This window comes from Benincasa hispida, chromosome 8, assembly GCF_009727055.1.
Source record: "Benincasa hispida cultivar B227 chromosome 8, ASM972705v1, whole genome shotgun sequence".
NCBI lineage: Eukaryota > Viridiplantae > Streptophyta > Magnoliopsida > Cucurbitales > Cucurbitaceae > Benincasa > Benincasa hispida.
This window is the reverse complement of record NC_052356.1, coordinates 33,716,604-33,739,479: the sequence shown is the minus strand read 5'-3', so window position 1 is coordinate 33,739,479 and position 22,876 is coordinate 33,716,604. Positions and strand designations below refer to the sequence as shown.

Genomic DNA, 22,876 nt, shown 5'->3' with positions numbered 1-22,876 from the left:
CTAGTGGTCGGTTCTCTATCGCTAGTGCTTGGGAGAGTATACGTCCTCGTCGTCATAGGGTGTCTTGGGCTGATATTTTGTGGGCGGGGGGTGGTATTCTACGTCACTTCTTCTGTGCGTGCAGTGAGGGATAGGTTGGGTACGTGGGATTGGTTGAAGAGTTGGGGTGTCTTCTGTGTAGGGGAGGTGTGGAGTCGCGGGATCATTTATTCTTTTAGTGTGGGTTTGGGAAATAGGTGTGGTCTAGTGTATTGCGTCAGTTGGGTTCGACGCATCGGGTGGCTGGTTAGGATGTAGAGTTAAGTTGGTTGTGTCAAGTGGGGTCGGGTAAGGGGGTGCGTAATAAGTTGTTCCGTGTTTTCTGGTGTGCGTCCATATACTACATCTGGCAGGAGCATAATCGACGGCTGCATGGAGGTCGACCGAGGTCGGTGTCTGCTCTGGTTCACCTTATGGTCTCCACGGTTCGTGTTCGTGCTACTTCCTGGCGGGTTGACTTTCTTAGTCTTATCTAGTGTGTGTACAGATGTTTTTTTTCCTTTTGAACTTTACATTATTCTCTGTTTTGTTGTAGCCCCTAGTTTATGGGGTTTTGGGTTCTTCTCTCTGCCTATCCTCCAGGTGGTTTGCGAGTTTGCGTTTATGTGTTGGATTTGTTCTGATCTTATCCTGTTGGCTTTATTTTGGTTTTGATGTCCTGTCTTTGCTTATGCTTTGATCCCCAGCATGTGGGATCCTCCTTGTTATTGTATAATAATATCACCTATTCTAATAAAAAAAATATTATCTTTTCTTTAAAAGGCTCTAAGTTATTGAAAAAAATATATGAAAAAATTGATCCCCTCTCTTCTTTATTTCTCTCTGTGGTCTGAGCATAATTTCCTATGATTCTATTTTTTTCTTCGATGAATGCACACTTGAGCTTGGAAGCTGTGTTAACCTTCGGGAAGAAAGCACCAAGGTTGCGCCGAATTTTACTTTCAAGGGAATGGATTTTCTACGACATGATTTGACATTTGATTCTACGTGGACCGAGAAAATAAAGAAAGACATTTCATTTTGGTTAATATTTGAGAAAATAATGACATATGGCAAAAAGTTTTTGCCAACACGACTTTCCACTCAAATTTTCCCTTTTTTTTTTTTTTTGAACTTCGAGTGCTGGAAATTGGGTTGCTTCAAGTGTTATGTTGTGTTGTGCATACGTTATTCAACAACCAATTAAAGTAGCCTAGGAGACTATTTAGAATTAATTCTCAAACCTCGAAATTAAAAGGTTTATTTTGAAATTTGAGAATTTCATAGATCAAAAATATATTTTAATCTGAATCTAAATTAATTTTATAAAATGCATAGAAATATCGTTCCATATTCATATTTTATCGTATATCCATAAAATTGATAAAATTGAAACGTTAATATCCATGATATTTTAATCCTAGTATAAAATTCGTCATTTTGACCAAAAAAAGTTAATCTGCGAGGGTTTTAAAATAAATATATCCGACGGAAAAAGTAAATGAAACCGAATACCGAAATTGGTATTCTTCCTCTCTTTGCTTCAACAGCAACTCCGTTCAAGTCCACTGCCACTCTCCACTCTCTGTTTCTTAGTTTTGAGCCATGGTCTGCTTCAGAACCCTAATTCCCTAACCATTTCCCTTTCCTTTTCTTAATGGAGGACTCCGATGGCGTTCTCAGCTTCGATTTCGAGGGTGGCCTCGATGCCGCCCCCACGAACCCCGCCGCCGCCGCCGCCGCCTCCTCCTTGCCCCTCATCCACTCCGACTCTTCTGCCCCGCCCGCCCTCTCCAATTCCGTTCCTGGCCCCCTCGGTCCTGCTCCTACACCTGAAGCTCCTGGTGCCCCAACTGGCAACGCCGGCAGCCGGAGGAGCTTCCGGCAAACGGTTTGCCGCCATTGGCTCCGCAGTCTCTGTATGAAGGGTGATGCTTGTGGCTTCCTTCACCAGTATGATAAGTCTCGGATGCCCATTTGCCGGTTCTTTCGTCTTTATGGCGAGTGCCGCGAGCAGGATTGCGTGTACAAACATACCAATGAAGATATCAAGGAGTGTAATATGTACGTTTTTGGAACTTGGAATTCAATTTGTGTCTTTAATTTCTTAGCTGTTCGTTACGATTTATATTTTTGGTTGCTTAATTTCCTTGTACTCTTCTTCTAATTGGAGGTGATCAATGTCTGCTTTCATCGTTTATGCTCTTCTTCTTTATCCCTAGTTGTTCAATTTATTAGTGTCATATGCAGTTCATAGGTTGTAGACTGGGTAATTTCATTTCATTTTTTTCATTTCGTTTTTAAATAAGAGGAGGCAATTCTGCAGTATATGAAAATTCACAAACAAAATCTACTTTCTCCCATTAGGAGTATACAAAAGAGCATCAAAATTGCATAGGAAGAACAGTTACACAAGTCGTTAGACAAATGTCACCATGAAGAGAAACTTATCCAAATCATAAGCCTTCTTCCTATTGTAACGAAAAACAACAAAACGAAGAGCACATTATCCCACTATCCTTCAATTTAGGAGGCACTATCCTAAATAAAAGACATTAACTTCAACTTAAGAAAAACTAATTTAATTAATAACTTGCAAAATAAGTTTGCACTAATGTTCAACACTCCCTGCCCCTCCCTCTTAATGCAAACATACAGCCAACAACACCAAGTATACTTTTGAATTGCTACTTCCATTCAAGAATGCCTCTAGCTTCATTATGAGGATGAAGTTCATCTTCACAAAAGCCATCCATTAAAAACTAACCATTTATTTAATTTTACCTTATAGTTAGATAAATAATTGGGTCGTGTTCTCGGTCTAGAAGACCTACGAACAACAGTCTCTATATCTTCATCTACCTCAAAGTTTTCTTCAGGATTACCATTAATCCCCTTTCCATTCGATACACCATTAGTAAAGAAAGGAGACATGTCAACAATGTCTTCTTTCTTTTTTGCATCCATTCGGTATGACAAAACTTCGTTAAAGACCACTTCTTGAGAAACAAAAACTTCTCTTGACTTTGGATCCATACATCTCTATCCTTTCCTGTGAGTATCATATCCAACAAAAAGATAATGTTTTACCTTTGGGTCTCAGTTTGTAAGTTTACTCTTTGAAACATGAATATAACTAATTGACCCAAACTCTCGAAGATAACTCACATTGGGTTTCTGATGATATAGTACCTCAAAAGGAGATAGATCCGTTCCCGACCATGGAGGTAAACGATTTATGACATGACCAATTGACTGAATAGCTGCTGCCCTTAGCTGCCTTGGAAGATTCTTTGCATGCAGCCAAGACAAGCACATAGAGGTAATATGTGCTAATTTATGATCAACAACTCCATTATGTTGTGGAGTGTCAAGACACATCATTTGGCTCTCAATCCCATGCATTTTGCAGTAATTTTGAAACTAATCAGACATATATTCTCCCCCATTATCTGTGCGAAGACACTTTATTGGCAACATAAATTCCTTCTCCACTTGCTCCTTGAACAGGATAAACTTGAAGAAAGTCTCACTTTTAGCTTCCAAAAAATATACTCAAGTGAAACGAGAAAAAACGTCCACAATGACCTTAACATAACGACAACCATAATAGATGGGTGTTTTAGTTGGGTCCCATCAAATCTGAATGAACTAACTGCAATGCACCGGTAGATCTGTTATTTGAATTTGGGAAAGGAAGATAATGTGACTTGCCGGATTGACAATTAGGGCAAATCACATCATGGTGTATTTCTTTGAAGAGAGAAACATCGTGAAGAAGCTTTTTCATAGAAATTCTTTCCAACAATTGGTAACCAACGTGGCCTAGCCAAGCATGCCAAAGTATTGCACCATCATTCTGACTTGTCTTTTCAACATACGCATCACTTGCAGACAAACATTAAGAGAATCTTTCCTCTTTCCAATGGACAAAACATCACCTTCAAAATTCTTAATATCAAAAACAATTTTCACATCATTTTGACCAAAAAGAATATACCTTCTAAAGTTGGTAATCTGAGAGATTGAAACCAAATTTTTCTTTAAACCTGGAACGTGATAAACATCTTCAAGAGAAACACCATCAACATTTGATGCACTGTTCTCAACATTAACATGCCCTTCTTCAATAACAGGATGTAAGGAATTGTCAGTCAGCATAATTACTCTTCCTCCTTGGTGAGCACATACATTAGAGAGGAGAAACATTTCCAGTTGCATGATGAGAACAATCGAAATCAACAATCCAATCTGTATTATAATCTATAGAAATATTAGCATGCAATTAATGGGTTGATCAATAGTTTCAATTGATAAGCATTGTGTTCCCATTTAATTTGCTCAGGTTTATTACTTTCTTGTACAATATTTGCTTCTGCTTCTTTGAGGTCCACAAGATAATTCGGTTTAATATGACCTAATTTTCCATAACGACGACACATCACCTTCACCTAACAATCACATTTGATGTGTCCCGGCTTGCCGCACCTAAAACATCCCTTCAATTTGCCCTTGGACTGCCCTTCAACGTTGGAATCATTGCTATCATTTGAACAATGTTTGGAAGACTAATTGACTCTTCCCTTGTCTTTTGTATAAAGAACTTCCACCTCTGGATGAGATTGCTTGTTGTTGCTAAGCATTTGTTTCATCAATGCTTCTTGATTTGAGAGCAAATTTTCCAACTTAACGATAGAAGGTTGATTTACCCAGCCTTGTATTGAAGAAATAAATGACATAAACTCCTTTCATAGTCCAAAATAAGATAACGACGCAAACAAACATCACTAATAAGCTCTTGTTTGTCCAACTCTGAGATTTCAGAACATAAAGTCTTAGGGTCTGTTTGGTAGGCAACTCAGATTTTGTTTTATGTTTTTAGTTTCATTAAGTTTAGCGAATTTGTGTTTTGTCGACAATCTGGATTTTGTTTTCGGAAATTGTTACCGGATTCTGTGATCCCAACAATGCAAATTCTAGAAATATTTTTTTTTATGTTTTCAGTATATCCATATTTTGAATTCAAGATTTTAAAACATAGAATTATATTAAAAATGATGAAAACAATAACAAATATATTATTTCATGTTACAGGCTCAAGTATTTTTGTTAAATTAAAATATGTAATATATTACATAACATATATTATATGATATTACAAAATAATAATTATACAAAATTTTTAACATAAAACAAGTTCATAAATGATTAATTAGTAATGGTTTATTTTCGACCTAGTATGTGGTGAGTAACTAAATATATTTTCAAACACATTTTGAAAAATTATTTAAATTGGAATTTAATTTTTGAATCTACTACCAAACATATATTTGAAAACATGAAATACAACTCTGTTTTCTTTAAACCCTTTGTTTTCAAAATTCTATTTTTAGATTGCCTACCAAACAGGCCCTTAATTTTTAGAAAATATTTTGAAACTGAAAAATTACTTTGAGTTGTTGGAACAAGTTCATTCTCTAAATATTGCAATCTCGTCGTTTTCTTTTGAGTTAACAACCTTTCAAGTATGTTCCACACTTCCTCTCATCACGAACATACTCTATATACTCCTTGTCGATAGAAGTTCGCAAAGCGAATAAAACTTTGCTACACTTGACCTTCTACTTCCTCCATGCCTTAGCATTCTGCAAAGTATCTTCTGGAATTGAATTATCACCGAAACCAAGACCCCACAAATCTTGTCCTTGAAGAAAAGTTTCCATACATAGCCTCTAATAGCTATAATTATCACCGTTAAGCTTGTCTACACAAATGTCGTTTCCATTGTGCATCTTCACTGAGTATTTAAACTCAAATATAAAACAAAGAACTTGAACGCTCTTATGCTATGTAACGGAAAAAAAAAAAAAAAAGCAAAGAGAACGGAAGGTGGAAACAAAAGATAAAATGTTGCACGGAGGATCAAGTGTTTCAATCGAGTTCTATATATTCTTCTCAATCGAAGTGGAGACGTTACAAGTATTTATAAGCAAATAATAAACTGCCCACTAATGCACTAACCTTAAAATTCTAGCACTAATCTTGAAAATCTCCCTTAATCAATCCACTAAACCATTATGCTATCATCCTCCAATTTCGGAGGCACTACCCTAAATAAAAAACATTAACTTCAATTAAAGAAAAAACTAATTCAATTAATAACTTGCAAAATAAGTTCCCACTTATTTTCAACACCTATCTCTATCCTTTCTTTGTTATCCGAGAATACCTTTTTAACCATAAAAGCCCATGAGATGGCCTTAGCTGCATTAATCCAAAGAGTTTTGAACTTGTTCTTTAAAGTTTTTGCCACCCAACAACTGTATCATTATTTTTTTAGTGGAACCATCATGGACTTATGAAATTGTTTCTTATCCAAAGAAAAATGGACCTAAGAGAGACAAACAATGAAAGAGTATTCCTACGTCTTTGCTATACGAGCAAAGTAGTAGTAGATATTGGTGGGACTTGTTTGAATGTATACTTCTTCCCTTGGGTTTTCCTTCCATCAATGAAATTAATGATTCTGCAAAGATACTTTTAAGTGTTATGTTTAAGCATGCTTATGGCCTATGAAGCACATATATTTCATGTGAGGCAAAGAATCAGTATCAGACACGTATCGGATACCGATACTTCCAGATACTTCCCAGATACGTATCTGACACGCGATTTGACGTATCTATTTCTATGCATATTTTTTTTAAGAAAAAAGACAAGTAATTCATCTAATCTTTTTCAATCTAAAATTAGGCAATCTATTTAAAAAGCTCACTACTTGAGGTCAAAACTAAAAAAAATAAATAAATAAATAACGGACCAAATCCTAGACTAGAATCATCCAATCTTCATTTTCACATTTGAGTCCCCACAAAGTCCACCAAAATATAAACTATTTGGATATCTTCAACAATAAGTTCTTCGTTTATCTTCATACTTCTCCCTCTAATCTTCTTCTTCTTCTTCTTCTTTGCAATATGAGTCACTTTTCTATTGCATTTTATTAACTATTGTACTTCAACATCTTAAATGTTGCTTTTTTTTGTATTGTATTTCAGTGTTTGTATTGTATTTTGTGCTATTGTTATTAACTTGTATGCTAAATTTATCTATATCCTAGATTTTTTTAAAGAAAAAAATGTATTTTCAACATATCAACATCCTCGTTTTTTTAGAAATATATATATTAAAAAAAATATAAAAAAATGACGCATCCTTAGACGTATCTGTATCTTAGTTTTTTAGAAATTGACGAATTACCGTATCCGATCGTATCCTTATCGTGTAGCTATATCTGTATCTGTGCTTCATAGCTTATGGCTTTAATATGAACATACCTATTACATGTAAAGTTGATGTTATTGTTAGATATATTTAGGTGCTAGATCATGAGGAATCCTCATTCAGGTTTTTACAAAATATACTTGGATAAAATTTATTGCAATAACATAATCTTTTAAATTAATTTCTTAAGTACATCTTTTTGGACCAATTTTTGTTCTTTTGAAAACATTGGATGTTATTCATCTGAAGGCTAAACACTGTAACTGCAGGTACAAGTTTGGTTTCTGTCCAAATGGTCCTGATTGTCGGTATAGGCATGCAAAGTTGCCTGGACCTCCACCTTCAGTCGAAGAAATCCTTCAGAAAATACAGCACATAGGCTCATACAATCATGGTCCCTCAAACAAATTATTTTTACAACGTGGAGTTGGCTTATCCCAACAGAATGAAAAATCTCAGTTTCCTCAGGGTCCGGCCCCTGTTACTCAAGGAGTGATAGGAAAACCTTCTACAGCAGAATCTGCTAATGTCCAACAACCGCAAGTTCAGCAATCTACACAACAAACCAGCCAGACTCAGATACAAAGTCTTTCTAATGGCCAGCCCAATCAGTTAAACAGAACCGCAACGTCTTTGCCTCAAGGAATATCTAGGTGTGTATGAATAGCTGAAGTATTTTTGCATGTTACTTTAACTCAGATTCTGTATAGTATGGAAACAATGTTGCAGAGATGTGTTATTTAACCTCCTGTGTTCTTATCATACTTGTGCTTTCATTTGGTTTCTTTAAGCCCCATTAGTCAATTTTTTTTTTCTTCATATCAATTTGTAGTCCTTGGACCACAAGAATCTTTAGTTAGAATGAGGTTCTAACCTGGTACCTTATGAGATTCTGAGAAGAGTTCCCCCTTTGATGAGCACAATGAGCTGCCCCTTGGGCTTGGTGAATGTTCTCATCTTTCTATTTCTTTCTTTTTTTTTTCCTCTTTTTTTTTTTTCAAATATCAGAAAACTTGCTTTCAGTGAGAAGAAATGAAACAATACAGAAGGGGATGAATGTGTCATCTTAAGGTATTAGTTATTTAAAATATTCTTTTTCAATTAAATTTTATGCCAAAGCTTCATTACAGTATGCTCATGCTCCATTTCATTAGCATCTAATGTCAATTGCCAATTGTCAAATAACTATTTTTACACACACATTTATGGCTATGTTATTGATTGGCTAGAATCTGATGGCTCATAGCTCATAATCTCTTATGCTAGGGTCTCTTTAAATCGTTGGACTGAGACTTCTTACAGACTTTTTTTTATTTAGTTTGCTTTAATACTTGAAGTTGATGGAGTCTCTCCAGCTTCTGTAATTATACTCCCCTTCTTACTTATGCCAAGTGGAGCTGTTTTCTGTAAAACTCAATCAGCAAGGGGGTGCTCCTTTTTGGTTCTGTAACCTTTTCCATTCATCTTCTGATAAAGACATGTGGCTACTCATTTTTAATATAATTCTGCAAAGCGATTTTTTTAAAAAAAAATCTGACTTTCACATGACCCTTTTAAATACTCTGAACGACCTAATTTATTTTTGAAAGATCAGGTACTTTATTGTTAAAAGTTGCAACCGCGAGAATTTGGAGTTATCTGTACAACAAGGGGTATGGGCAACTCAAAGAAGCAATGAAGCTAAACTTAATGAAGCTTTTGATTCTGCTGATAATGTTATTTTGATTTTCTCAGTCAATCGGACTCGGCATTTTCAGGTGCTAATCATTCCCTATTGTGTTCGTGTGTGATACTACTTGGTCGTTGGGCAACAAAGTTTGCTAGTTTGAGATAATTGTACTGATTTACTATTGGCTGCTTAGGGTTGTGCAAAGATGATGTCCAGGATTGGTGGATCTGTCAGTGGGGGCAATTGGAAATATGCACATGGAACTGCACATTATGGGCAAAACTTTTCGCTCAAATGGCTTAAGGTTGATATTTCATTTCTTAGATCTATAGTTTTATTTAGAAATTTACATAACTTATGTACCTCACCATGCTGTTGCATTTTAGTAAGTTGCAATAATGCTAATGGCAGTGTGCGCTCTCTCTGTCTCTCTAAGAAATCTAATTTACTCTCAAAGTTCATCAATGGAGTGCTCACTAAAAATGAAACTAAATTATTTTTTTTTTAATTTGTGATAATGAAGGTTTTATTTTTCTTGCAATCATTAAAAGATGTATGAAAAAAATCAATGGTTCACTTGTATCCTAGAAATAGGAAGAAAACTTGATCAATTTCTCAATCTAAATCCTACGTCCTAGACAAAGTTTTTAAAACTTGATCAAGCTATTTCCAATAGTAACTGGTGTATGTTTTGTTCATTATAATTATTTGATATTCTTATTTAGGATAAATAACAGCTTACCTCCCATGGGAGAGTACATCATACTTCTTGGAGCGTACAATCCTGCTCCTCTCTCTCTCTCTCTCTCTCTCACTGCTCTTTTTTTTAAAAAAGAAAAATGATGTTATTTAAAAATATATATACAATGAAAAATGCATTTTCTGCGACATCTGGAATCTAGCTGAAATTTGAACAGATCCATGATCAAGCTCAAAGTTCAAATTAAATTATGTTGTGAAGGATGCTTTTGTTGCAGTCAGTTTGAGTCCTGTATGATGCAGTGAATAATTTGGCTTTGTTACTTGCAGTTATGTGAACTATCCTTCCAGAAAACGCGCCATTTGAGGAATCCGTATAATGAAAACTTACCAGTAAAGGTATAGTATCTTAAGCTTGATGAAGAAAGATTTCTATTTATATTTACATCTGCAGATGTTTTCTTTATGTTCTTCTTTTACTTTTATTGTGAACTTTTGAAAATATTTCTCACTTTCTGGTGATAACATTTTACCGGTTTTGTTGAAGTCATATTATCTGAAAGCATACTTAAGAACTCTGCCCCATTTGGACTATGCGATCTTTATTTTACTTATCTTCCAGGAATCATCTCTCAGAGAGTGCTAACATGGTTGATACAATTATGAGGGATTGCAATCCTGTTTGACCTCACTCTTCAACATGAGAGCATGAGATTTGTCAAGAATTTGAGAAAAGCACGTCCTCTAACAGCAATTGACTAACATTTGACTATCAGAACCATTGCAAGTAATGCAGGCTTCATTTCCCTGCTAAAATAACCACCACTTCGTGAATTCTTTCATCGACTGCAAGTCTGCAATTAAAAATGGCCCAAATATGACAGACTTAAATAAAGGTTTGGATCCAACAAAAGTATGAAAAACTTCCAATGGAGTCTTGAACGTTATCTCAACTCCTTATTGGTATTGTCAAATTGATTAAAGTTTGGTATTGTCATATTCTCATATTGATTAAAGTTCTTGACAGAAATACTGAGCTTGTCTGTTAGCCCCTTCAGAGCTAGGTTAACTACATTTCACCCAGAGTTAATGGGAAGTAATGCACCAAGTTGTTTGCTAGAGTAGACAGCCTTATCCTTTTAATAATAATAATAATAATGATAATGATAATAAGACTATTTTAGACTAACAAATTGCTTGGGGGCAGTTCAAAACATCCCTATGGGGCTGGAAACAAGGACTGCATCTTCATCAGTCTTTTTTTCTTTATATATATATATATATATGTATGTATCTTTATTCTTATTTTTGGCAAGAACACCTTAGTGTGTCTTGATGCCATCCCTACTCTCAATGCAATATATTTCTTGATTTCTTGGATTGGGGGAAAGGCACATAAAACTACACCACCCAAGCAAAGTGAGGTTCCGAAAAGTTGTTAAATATTGTGATTAAAAAGTATCAATACATGGTGAGATAAATGAAATATATAATTGGGCATAAATAAGTTTGTGGAAAAATTACATTGATATCATGTTCTTTTCAAGAAATAATAAATGGAAATAGGAAAATATTTTGTCAAAAGTACTGAGAAGTCCAGAAGATATTTTTTTCCCAGTTCAAGACACTGGAAAATATTTTGGATGGGTTCTCGTGTAAGTCTTTCTTTCAATGTTGTATTGATCCTTCTCCCTTAGGTGTGTCGGTCTTTTTGGTGTTGTGGAGGATTAAGGTTCCTAGAAAGGCGAGACTTTTTTCTGGCAGGTTTTGCACGGTCGTATTAGCACGCTGGATAGGCTTGTCTGAAAATTGCCATTGTTGTTCGGGCCTTTTTGCTATATTCTCTTTGAAAGGTGGAGGAAGACCTTGATCATATTCTTTGGAGATGTAGTCTTGCAAGCGTTGTGTGGGATTCTTTCTTTCAGACGTTTGGCTTCATGTGTGCGTGTCATAGAGATGCCAGTGCTATGATCGAGGAGTTCCTCCTCATTCTGCCGTTCAAGAAAAAAGGCCAGTTTCTTTGGCTTGCTAGTGTTTGTGCGGTCATTTGGTCCTTCTGGGGGTGAGCGGAACAGTAGGGTGTTTAGGGGTGTGGAGAGAGATCCTAAGGAATTATGGTCTCTTGTGCGCTTTCATGTTTTCCAGTGGGCTTCGATTTTGAAGGCCTTTTGTAATTATTCCATGGATATGATTTTGTATAGTTGGAGTCATTTCTTGTAATGGGACCTCCATTTTTTTTTTTGTGGACTTGGTTTTTTGTATGTCCGTGTATTTTTTCATTTATCCTCCATGGAAGTGGTTGTTTTTCATTAAAAAAAAAAAAAGACACAGCAAAAGGAGGCTGCAGGAAAAATGTGTCAAAAAGGTGATCAAGGCAATCACCTGATTGGAGGTGCTTCGTAGACTAACTGCACCATGGTTTGCTTTCAGCCTGTCACCATAGGCGATCAATTGTGCTCACTTTGAAGATGCTATTAAATGCTAGGACTTTCGTGGAAAGGCCCGATGCAGGTTGATCATTTGAGGTTAATCATTTCGTTAATTCATTCATTTTGGGTACTGACTGATAAATTTGTGAATTCACTTTGGAGACTAGGAAATCTGCCTTTTAGAGAGAAAGGCCGGTTTTTGTAGTTTGCTAGGATGTGCACTATGTTGTGGGATATTTGGGGTGAGACAAATACGAGAGTGTTTAGAGGTCTAGAGATGGACCCTAGGAAAGTTTGGTCCTTAGTTAAATTTCATGTTTCGCTTTGGGTTTCGGTTTTAAAGCTTTTTTGTAATTATTCCCAAGGTAACATTGTACTTAGTTGGAAACCCTTTTTGTAGAGGCTTTGTTTTTTGTGAGCTTGTTTTTTTGTATGGCCTTGTATTATTTCATTCTTTCTCAATGAAAGTTGTTTCTATAAATAAAATAAAATAAAAAATTGGATAGTGTCATTTGATAGTAGTTTTGTTGAGAGGAAACAAGATGATTTTCTGGAACATTGTTAATGCTGTTTGTGTATCACATGGGATGGCTTTGATGTCTTCACTCGAGTTGAAAGCCATCTCGTTTATCTTTCAAAATCGTTCAACTGGCACCCTATTTCTGCTCATTTGGCTTGAAACTGCTAATTGTCTTGGTTTGTTTCCTGTCTACCATCCATATGTACTTGGAGGTTGATTGTTTGAAGAATTGATATTTAGTTCTTCTATCTTGTTGAGAAGTCATTGTTAACATTGGATACTAAATGAGCCATTATTTTTATCGTACTCTTACAAGTGCAGATCAGTAGAGATTGCCAAGAGTTAGAGCCCTCTATTGGTGAGCAGCTGGCTTCTTTACTTTATCTTGAGCCAGATGGTGAACTGATGGTATGCTTGATTTGTTCATTTTGGTCGAATCAGAAAACTCTTAAATACATTCACATCAGAAAATAAGGATTACATATGCAAGCAGGCGAGGAAGGAATTGAAATTTGAGGAAATGGATTATGGCAGTTTCTGCATTTGTTATTGCGCAATTGTGTGGAATAGCTCTAGCTGGAGTTCTCAATTGTGTTTTCTTATTTTTGTGACCAGGCTGTCTCAATAGCAGCAGAAGCGAAACGAGAAGAGGAGAAAGCAAAGGGAGTTAATCCTGATATTGGAAATGAGAACCCGGATATTGTCCCGTTTGAGGATAATGAAGAAGAGGAAGAGGAAGAAAGTGAAGAGGAGGAGGAGGAGAGCTTTGGTCAATCCGTTGGTCTACCAGCTCAGGGCAGAGGGAGGGGCAGGGGAATCATGTGGCCCCCACATATGCCAATGGGGCGCGGTGCCAGACCCTTCCATGGAATGCAGGGTTTTCCACCTGGGATGATTGGTCCGGATGGGTTGTCTTACGGTCCTGTTACACCTGAAGGATTTCCCATGCCTGACATTTTTGGTATGGCCCCTCGTGGTTTTGGTCCCTATGGTCCTAGGTTTTCCGGTGATTTTATGGGTCCCCCATCTGCTATGATGTTTCGTGGGCGACCTTCTCAACCTGGGGCCATGTTCTCCCCTTCTGGGTTTGGGATGATGATGGGTCAAGGACGTGGTCCCTTTATGGGTGGGATGGGAGTTACCGGTACGAACCCAGCTCGACCTGGTCGTCCTGTGGGTGTGTCTCCATTGTATCCACCTCCTGCAGTACCCTCACCTCAGAACATCAATCGAGCTGTTAAGAGGGATCAAAGGGGACCGACTAGTGACCGGAATGACAGATACATTGTGGGTCTGGACCAAAACAAGGGCCAGGAGATGCCGGGTAGTGGGTATGATGATGGAATGCAATATAAGCAGGGATCAAAAGGCTATTCTGATGAGCAATATGGAATGGGAACCACCTTTAGAAATGAAGAAAGCGAAAGTGAGGACGAGGCACCTCGGCGATCAAGGCATGGAGAGGGGAAGGAGAAGCGGAGAGGCTCAGAAGGAGATGCGACTGCAATCTCTGATCAGTGATTAGTTGTAGTAAGTTATATCTGACCGAATAGCCTCAGTTTTGCCACTGACTAATGATGCCTTCCTGCTTAGGCAAGATATCAATGAACTTGTAAGTTCTAAAATTGAGGTACTAAGATATCAATGTAACTTCATCATTTTTCTTCCTCTCTCTCTCTTCATTTTAAACCATAAAGGTATACATTTTTAAGTAGTCATTCATACATTGTTTTACAAATTTGTAAAAGAACTTTCATTTGAAGTAAAGAATCTCATAAAGTTGATATTCAATGATGTGAAGTTATGTCTTCTCCTTGGCCCTCCATTGTTAATCCCCATCCTCTCTCCAACTTCTTCCTTCCTATAACAGAAAGGAAAGAAAAGGGGGAGTGTGAACTTAATGACAGCAATGGAAGTTTGTACAAAGCATGACTATTACAATCTTTCTAATGCATCATCCAAATGTGTTGTCTGTTATGCCAAGTCTTTTCCATTTGTGATGGATATTTGACTTTTGTTCTGGTTTACCCTTCTATTAGACAGATGAAAACCAAATTATTCTTTTTCATTGCTATGTCAATTGTTTACTTCTATTTCTGATGTAATGTTTTATTTGTGTTCTTATATTTTCTAAGCTTCTTCAATAGCACCTCATATGGCTGGGTTACTTTGATGGCCATATCTTCAATAGCTTCAATCTGATGGAGCTATTTAAGAGGTTTCTTAAGGTTTCAATGAAACCAAACCATTGATATGGAAAATAGAAAGCTGACTTCAAGGATTAGGTCTTGAAACAAAGCCTTCAACCAAGATTTTTGTTTAGGGGTCTAAGATTAAATTAGGATTATATTAGACTGAAATATCATGATATGCTTGTGATTGGGAGGAGAATGAGATTAGTGAGAAAATCATGGTAACTTTTCAATATAGACATGACCAATTTTTTATGGGTATCTTTCTTAATAGGATGAAGAATCTCTATTTAGAATAGGGTTGGAATTGATTATGTGAAGGAAAACAAATTGATTTGTCAAGAAATAGAGATTGGCAACAATTTTTCTCCTTATTTATCTATTTATTTTTTTTAGCAAACAAACCAACAACAAATCAGACCAGCATGCTCCACCAATCCCTTCCTCGCAAGGGAGTGCAACATGAAATTCTCATCTCACCTTACATGAGAGAAAGAAACATTAACTAACCCGAAGACCATCAACTTAAATTCGTCAATAGAAAAGGATACTTCTAATTGTTCAAAGAAGGACCAATTTTTTCTCCTTATGTTCACTTGGACTTCAATTATGTAATGTGACATCCAATTCAACTCAAATATTTACACCACTCTCCTTTGGATGTCTATCATAGAAAAATACGTAGGTAAAATCAGTGTTTTTTAAAGCTCAAGGCCCAATAATGCACAATAGTCTCAGGGGATTTGTGCGTTTTTTTTTTTTTTTTTTTTGGTAAGAGAGCATAGTTGAAGTTGAAATATGAAAAGAAAGATCCCTAAACACAAGAATTCTGCATTTAGGCTTAGTAACTTTGATGTTTTAAGTTCATAGAGAAGAAAAACCATAAATACTACTATTTCTATTAGTAATGAAAAAGACCTAGGACATAGGACTTTGAGCCTTGTAGCTTCATAAAAGGTGCACACAGTTTGAGTCTTGCTTTTTCAAGGTGGGACGCTAGACCTGTGCTTGAGCCTAGGTGCATCTAAGCGTGTAACCAAGACGGCTTTTTAAAACACTGATTAGAACCTTAACAACCAAAAATCATAATGGAAAAAATAAATATATTTTTAAATATAAGATGATATGTCTTTAACCTATTTTCTTAGAAGTGTATGTCCATGAAATAATTGTTGAATTAAAGATTCGAGTATATATGCCAACTTGAGCATAATTACATATCTCAATTAAAGGTATTATATTATTGAATAAAACATTGGAGCTACGATTCTCCATCCTAAGAAAAAAAAAAAGATTTGAAGAATACGTTATATATCTAGAACTTATTATATATATATCTTTTCAATCCAAATGCTGGGAGTAAAATAAATCCTTCAAACTAAATAAAGTTAGGATTAAAAAAAAACATATAAAAAAAGAGATATCTTATTCATTAAGCTATGCTTGATTCACTATATCTAGCTCATAACCTTTCTATAATAAACATTTTTTTAGTTCAACAATTATAGGAGCAAGAAATCGAACTATCGACCTTTAGGACAATCATTAATGTCTTATCCACTGAACTATGCTCGGATAGACAATATTAGCAATAACACTATTATTCCAATATTTCAATCTTACAAATGATTCAAAAGTTGTCCAAGTGAGCTGAGCTCATTAGTAATTAACATGATCTTCCATCTTAGAGGTGAAAGGTTTGATCCCCCATCTTTATAACTGTTGTACTAAAAAAACAAAAAAGATTCAAAAGTTATAGTTGAGTCACAAGGCGTGGCTCTTATATAAAGACAAGAGAAACCTTAGTTATCTCCACAATGGTAAGATATTGTCCACTTTGAGCATAAATCCTTGTGACTTTACTGTTTTAATCATCCAAAAAAATCTCATATCAATGGAGATAATTGTCCTCACTTATATACTCATGGTCACTTCATTTCGTATCCAACATGAAATTTTGTTTGCACTCTTAACAACTTAAAATTTTCGCTATTTAATTATTGTATAATGAAAAGAATCTCTTAACAAAGTTTCTAAGAGACCCTAATATTCAAATTTATATATGTATAAAGAATCTAAATATTTTCAATTAACTCCCGACTGATTTGAGTATTGGTCAATTGATTAAGACATATACACCCCTCAATCAAAAAATTAATTTTGACCTTAGAATTGTAGCCATTTTTAGAATTCCATTCTTCTTGAACTTTTGAAAGCTCCAAATGTATCTTTCTAAATAACATGATTTCAAAATCATCTTTATGTTAAACAAGAATATTTAGTTCAAATGTCAAATAAAAATTTATATGCAGTTCAAACGAAAAATTGCACTCTTCATTAGTTTAATAGCGAAATTTAAACTCCATATAATTTAAAGAGAAAAAAATGGATATCACTTCATACATCTATTAAATTATTCACTACAATATGACTTAAAAAAGTAATTTTGAAAACTTTAGAATTTGTCATCTAATAATAATTTTCAAGCCAGATAAATACTCTATGTGAATATGAATTTATCATCTAATAATAATTTTCTGGCTGCCAGAATAATATTCTATCTGAATATGTTTCCAAAATTTATAAAGGAAATACAAATCAAAAATTAAAAAAATGAAAAAAAATCAACGATAAACTAATCGTATAAACTGAATTTGAGATTATATTTTAATATAGGAACTAAAATTGGACCATTAAAAATAGGAATAAAATTAAACAAATCCCAACCATGTTTTAATCTATTATAAAAATAAATGATACAACACTTGATAATTAGGCAAAAGGCTAAATATATTATAATTCAATGCCAAAAATAGTATTTATTGGTGAACAAAATGTTCTTCAACGTACACTTTAACGGTTGAATTATCGATAATTTTCTTTATAGGTCGAAAGTGTGTTAATCCTAAAAAATAAATAAATAGTAAGTCAAAAGGTTTACTTGTGGACTTGTAATTTAATGACGATCAATATACGAACCATCACATTTTTTATTAGTACAACAATTATGAAAGTAGGGGATCGAACCATCAAAATACATGCTAATACTATTAAGTTAAACTCAATTTGACACATTATCACGTTTATTTTTAAAATAATTAAGCTCACCTTTTTGTCAAATTACAAATTTGGTCCTTATTGTTTGAACAAAATTAAAATTTAGTCTCTATGTTTATAATTAAAATTTTGTCTCTATGGTCTAATACAACCTCATAAAATAGTTCCTACAATAAAAAACTATGAAGTTTTTATCAAAGTATATGGACTATTTATGAAGATTTATCAAACCATAAGTACTAATTTCACCTTTAAAACCATAAGGACTAAACTCTAATTTTCATCAAATCATAGGGACCAAATTAGAATTGTCTTTTCTTTTTCTTTTTCTTTTTTCATTTTTTTTTTATCTCTATGAAGGTTTGTAGTGAAAATGTTCTTATTTATGATTGATTATAATGCTTGAGTTCAGAAGGGGTACATAAATAAACTGAAAACATATCTGAATGAGATAGATCCCGAGTATATGAAAGTACGATTAAGAAAGGTTGAAAAGAATTGTCAGTTATTACATATTATCAACAAAGTGCATCTTTCTTTCCAGTGACTATGTTAGGTTGTAAAGATAATTTTCACTCTTAGATGTAGTTCAAGATAAGTAAGAATGACCTTCATAGGTTACAAGAGATGCAAGAAAATGTCAGGACCATTAGATGTCAAATTCATATTTTAAATTTTCATTCGAATATTGGACCTAAAGCGTTACATTGAAACACGAATAATAATTGTGTTTTTGAAATACATAATAAAACAATATGTAAGCATGTGAAGACGGAAAAAAAGAGGAGATATTAAATATCATCAAACTCTTTGACTTGAATGAACTAATTGACATATCAGAAATGTAAAGAATATTGGTTGAATAGATAGGGATGCAAAGTTTGAAAATGGAAGTTTTGAATATCATGAAGATATAGACAGTTACATCCATTACTTTAAGGGCATTGTCCACACAATTTGTATTTTTTTCTTACCTTAATGATAGCAATGTCATTGTCAAATTATAACTAGAAATTTTGAAAATGTCTGTCCAAATATTGATCAATTATCCCATGTTCATGGGTTGGATTGGATTGAAATACTTTTTAGGACTTTTTAGATTCAATTCAATTGTTCGAGTTGTAAATTTTTTCAATCCAAATAACCCTTATTAAAAAATGAACCCAACCCAACCCAACCGTGAAATATTTGGATTGGGTTGGTTCGGGTTAATTGGGTCATTTATTTAAAATTTTATTTTAAAAAGAAACAAAATGTAAATATGTAAGAATCTAATTTAATTATTTTAATATATTGAAGTAAGATTAACAACTCAATTTCAATTTATATAGTGAAAATTTTCTTTCTAAAGTGCAAAGAAACTACTTTTAAGAGTTGTTGAAGAATAAATTATTCAAAAAGTATTAGAACTAAATAAAATTAAAATCAATTTATGTCTAAATAATTGTGTTATAAGTAATAAAAAAAATATTTTTTAAAGTTAATAATAAATTCGGGTTGGTTTGGGTTATATTAGGTTAACCCATGAACCAACTCAACTCATAAAATTTTCATTTATTTGAATCCAACCAACCCAAATGAGTTGATAACCCAACCCAAACCGCACGGATTAAGTTGGGTTGATCGATTTTTTCTTGTCATCGGATTTTTTGAACATCCCTAATCCAAATCTATTAAATTCTCTTTGATGAATTCATATTTTATATAATGCATAGTGATATTTGTATCTGGCATTTCACTTTTAAGAAATAGGTTTATAAACTAATAAAATTATGTTTTTTTTCTTAATTTTATAATATAGTGTTGAAATCTTAGTGGAATTTGAAAAGGACTAGAAAAATAAAATCAATCCAAGTTTAGGATTGTATCAACCAAAACCTAAAACTAATATAATTACCAATTTAAACCATATTTTTTTACCATTAAATTAATTTAGGCATTTTAGTAGCTCATAACTATTTTTACTCATATCTAGGAGAACTACTTTGACTTGATTTCAATTTAAAATGAACTTAAAATCGTTTAAATAAGATTATTTTCTCCCAAAATTCTACTAAAATAGTTAGAAAAATTGTTGTGTTATTTTTTACTAATAAGGAGAGAAAAATAGAACTAAACAAGTGGACGAAAAATCATTCAATTATAAAAAGCTTCTACTATTATTTTAACAATTTTCTTTAATATAATATATGTGAATCCCTAAATTAAAAGAAATTTTATTCACGTGTAAAAATTATGTATCAAGAATTAAATTGATTCACTCGTGAAAGTCTAGAGTTTTGATGATACAATTATTAGTATTTTAAGTAATACAATATTAAAAAATTTAGAGGTATAAATTCAAAATTTCCAAAAAAAAATCTTTGTACAGATTTTTGCTTTTAGTTAGTTTTTAAAATATACATAAGAATAAGTTCCTCTTCGAGGTTTCTCCGCGTCTTCTTCTTCCTCATCTACGGCATCTCCTTCTTCCTCTCGTCTATGGTGTATCCTTTTCCTCGACCGTGACTTCGCTTTCCTTCAGCGTCTTCAACGTTTCCTCTCGTTTTTCTTCTTCATCATCGATATTTCCTTTAGCGTCTTCGACGTTTCCTCTAATTTTTCTTCTTCATCATCGATATTTCCTTCAGTGTCTTTGACATTTCCTCTCGCTTTTCTTCTTCATCATCGATATATCCTCTTCCTCCTCCTTCTCCTCCTGTAGAGGTGGTGAGAGATTGCTATGTTTAGGTTCTTCTAATTCTTCCTCGAATGATCAAGTTATACGAGATATTGGTTTTAATGGTGATTTGAAGGAAAAAAATGTATTTGAAAGTAAAGAAATATTGTCCAAGTGTTTTTATGTAATAGCAGTGAATAAGAATTTTCAATTCAGGACTACACGATCAAATTCAAAGTCAATTGAGTTGAAATATTTGCAAGAAGGTTGTTAATGGTATGTTCAGGCATCTCAATACAAGAAGAGTGAGTTGTGGATGCTTAGAAAGTACATTTCTGACCATGATTGTTCAATAAATACAACTCAAAATTGTCATAGGCAAGCTTTTTCATTTGTAATTGGGGACTGCTTGAAAGAGGATTTTAGGTTTATCTCTACTGAACACTCCCTTCCTAGAGATATTCTTCATAAGACTTGCACTAAGCTTGGTATTAATATTAGTTATCAAAAGGCTTGGAGGGCAAAAAAACACATATTAAGATCATAAATGGTGATGCAACTCAGTCATATAGCTTAATTCCATAATTTTTTGAAAGGTTGAAAGAAATTAGTCCAGGTATTACTACAAATGAAGTATTCTTCTGATAAAATTTCTATCACTGTCTATTATTAGTAGTTGTGTATCATTGTCTATCACTGGAAGACTGTGATAGACATTTATCACCATCTATCAATGATAGTTGTGTATCACTGCTATCACTGATAGACTGTGATAGACATTTATCACTCTACCAATGACAGACAATGGTAGATTTGTTACTATTGGCATTGATATAATTTTTTTCATGTATTTTTCTAGGAACATACATTGCTTTAAAGATTAATGAAAATTGACATTTTAAATTCTGTTTCATGGCTATTGGTGCATCTATTGAGGGGTGGAGGTATTGTAGACCTACCATATCTGTTAATGGCACATTTTTTAATTCTAAGTTTGGCGGTACTCTACTATCAACTTCAACATTCGATGATGATAACAATATCTTTCCCATTGAATTTTCTATCGTAGATTCAGAAAATGATTCGTCATGGAAATGGTTTTTCCAAAATATACAAACTAGTTCAGGGGATCGAGAACATTTAGTCATTGTCTTTGATCAGCATTTGAGCATTCCAAAGGGTGTCTTAAATATGTGTAGGAATGTCGAGTACTGTGTGTGCATTCAACATATTCTACAAAATTTGAAGAAGTCATTTAAGGATCATTTGATTGACCAATTTTACTTTAGTTGTACTAAATCTTACACTTTTGATGACTTTGAGTTTAATACGAGATCTATGGAGTCAATTTCTCCAAATATTCAAAGTTACCTTAGTAATGTAGGATTTGAGTAGTGGTCTCATGCATATTCGCAAAGAAGAAGGTATGAAATGATGACAAGAAACCTTTCAGAGTGCATAAATTATATTTTGAAAGTGAATAGAAACTTACTTGTTGCAAGTTTACTTGACGCAGTTAGAGATTATTGCAAAAGTGGTTTCATGATCGAAGGAAAGCTAGTTTGTCAGTGAAAACGATGACTCCTTAAGCTGAGAATATATTATACAACCAACATGAAGAATTAAGAAGTTTCATGGTAAGAGTTCTTTATTCTTTTTTATTTTTGTTTGTTTTTAGATATATAAAATTGATAGAAGAATTATAGATAGAGATAGATTTATATCAATATCTATCAGTGTTAAACAGTGATAAAAATCTATCACTGTCTATCGACGATAGACAGTGATGGAGTTTTATCAAATGTTAATTTCTTTGTCCATTTCTATTTATTAAGTTCATCCTATTAGCAACGTTGAACATACAGTAATGGATGGTGATAAACACTACATAGTAAAGTTTAACTTGGGATCTTACAGTTGTCGAGTATGAGATTTTGATGAAATTTCATGCTCTCATGCGCTTATTGTTCTTCAAATGCTTAACATGGATACTTATTTTTATGTAGCTGATTATTATTACTCAAGCATGTTGTCATCGACATATAATGGTTGTGTTTGACCTGTTGGAATCCATTCAGATTGGAGGGTTGTAGATGATAGCATTATAGCATTACCTCCTATTTTTAAATGTTTAGTAGGAAGACCTAAAAAGATGATCCAATCTATAGGTGAAGCTAAAATTATATTCGTTGTAATTGTAAAGGTCACAATTCTAGGACTTGCAAATTTCACTAAATTAATCAATGATGTAATCATTATAGTTGCATTTTCCCTTTTATTGCCTAATGGATTGATATTAGAATTTATGAAAGTTATTTCCCCCTTGATTGGTTCTATTATTGAGTTTGT

At 33.9% G+C, this 22,876-nt stretch overlaps 1 protein-coding gene across 1 annotated transcript; it reads left to right on the top strand.

Annotated features, from left to right (window-relative positions):
* The first annotated feature begins 1,507 nt into the window (after positions 1–1,507).
* Positions 1,508–14,337, top strand: LOC120083026 (30-kDa cleavage and polyadenylation specificity factor 30-like). Its single transcript, XM_039038513.1, has 7 exons — positions 1,508–2,082; positions 7,572–7,955; positions 8,897–9,059; positions 9,165–9,275; positions 10,001–10,069; positions 12,941–13,027; positions 13,235–14,337. Exons 1-7 carry the CDS (start codon positions 1,676–1,678, stop codon positions 14,138–14,140), a joined length of 2,127 nt encoding a protein of 708 aa, XP_038894441.1. The 5' UTR covers positions 1,508–1,675; the 3' UTR covers positions 14,141–14,337.
* Positions 14,338–22,876: the final 8,539 nt, after the last annotated feature.

Coding starts and splice junctions, on each gene's coding strand:
- LOC120083026 (XM_039038513.1), top strand. CDS start 1,676: ATGGAGGACTCCGATGGCGTTCTCAGCTTCGATTTCGAGGGTGGCCTC. Junction 2,083..7,571: donor GATATCAAGGAGTGTAATAT/GTACGTTTTTGG, acceptor CTGTAACTGCAG/GTACAAGTTTGGTTTCTGTC. Junction 9,060..9,164: donor ATCGGACTCGGCATTTTCAG/GTGCTAATCATT, acceptor TTGGCTGCTTAG/GGTTGTGCAAAGATGATGTC.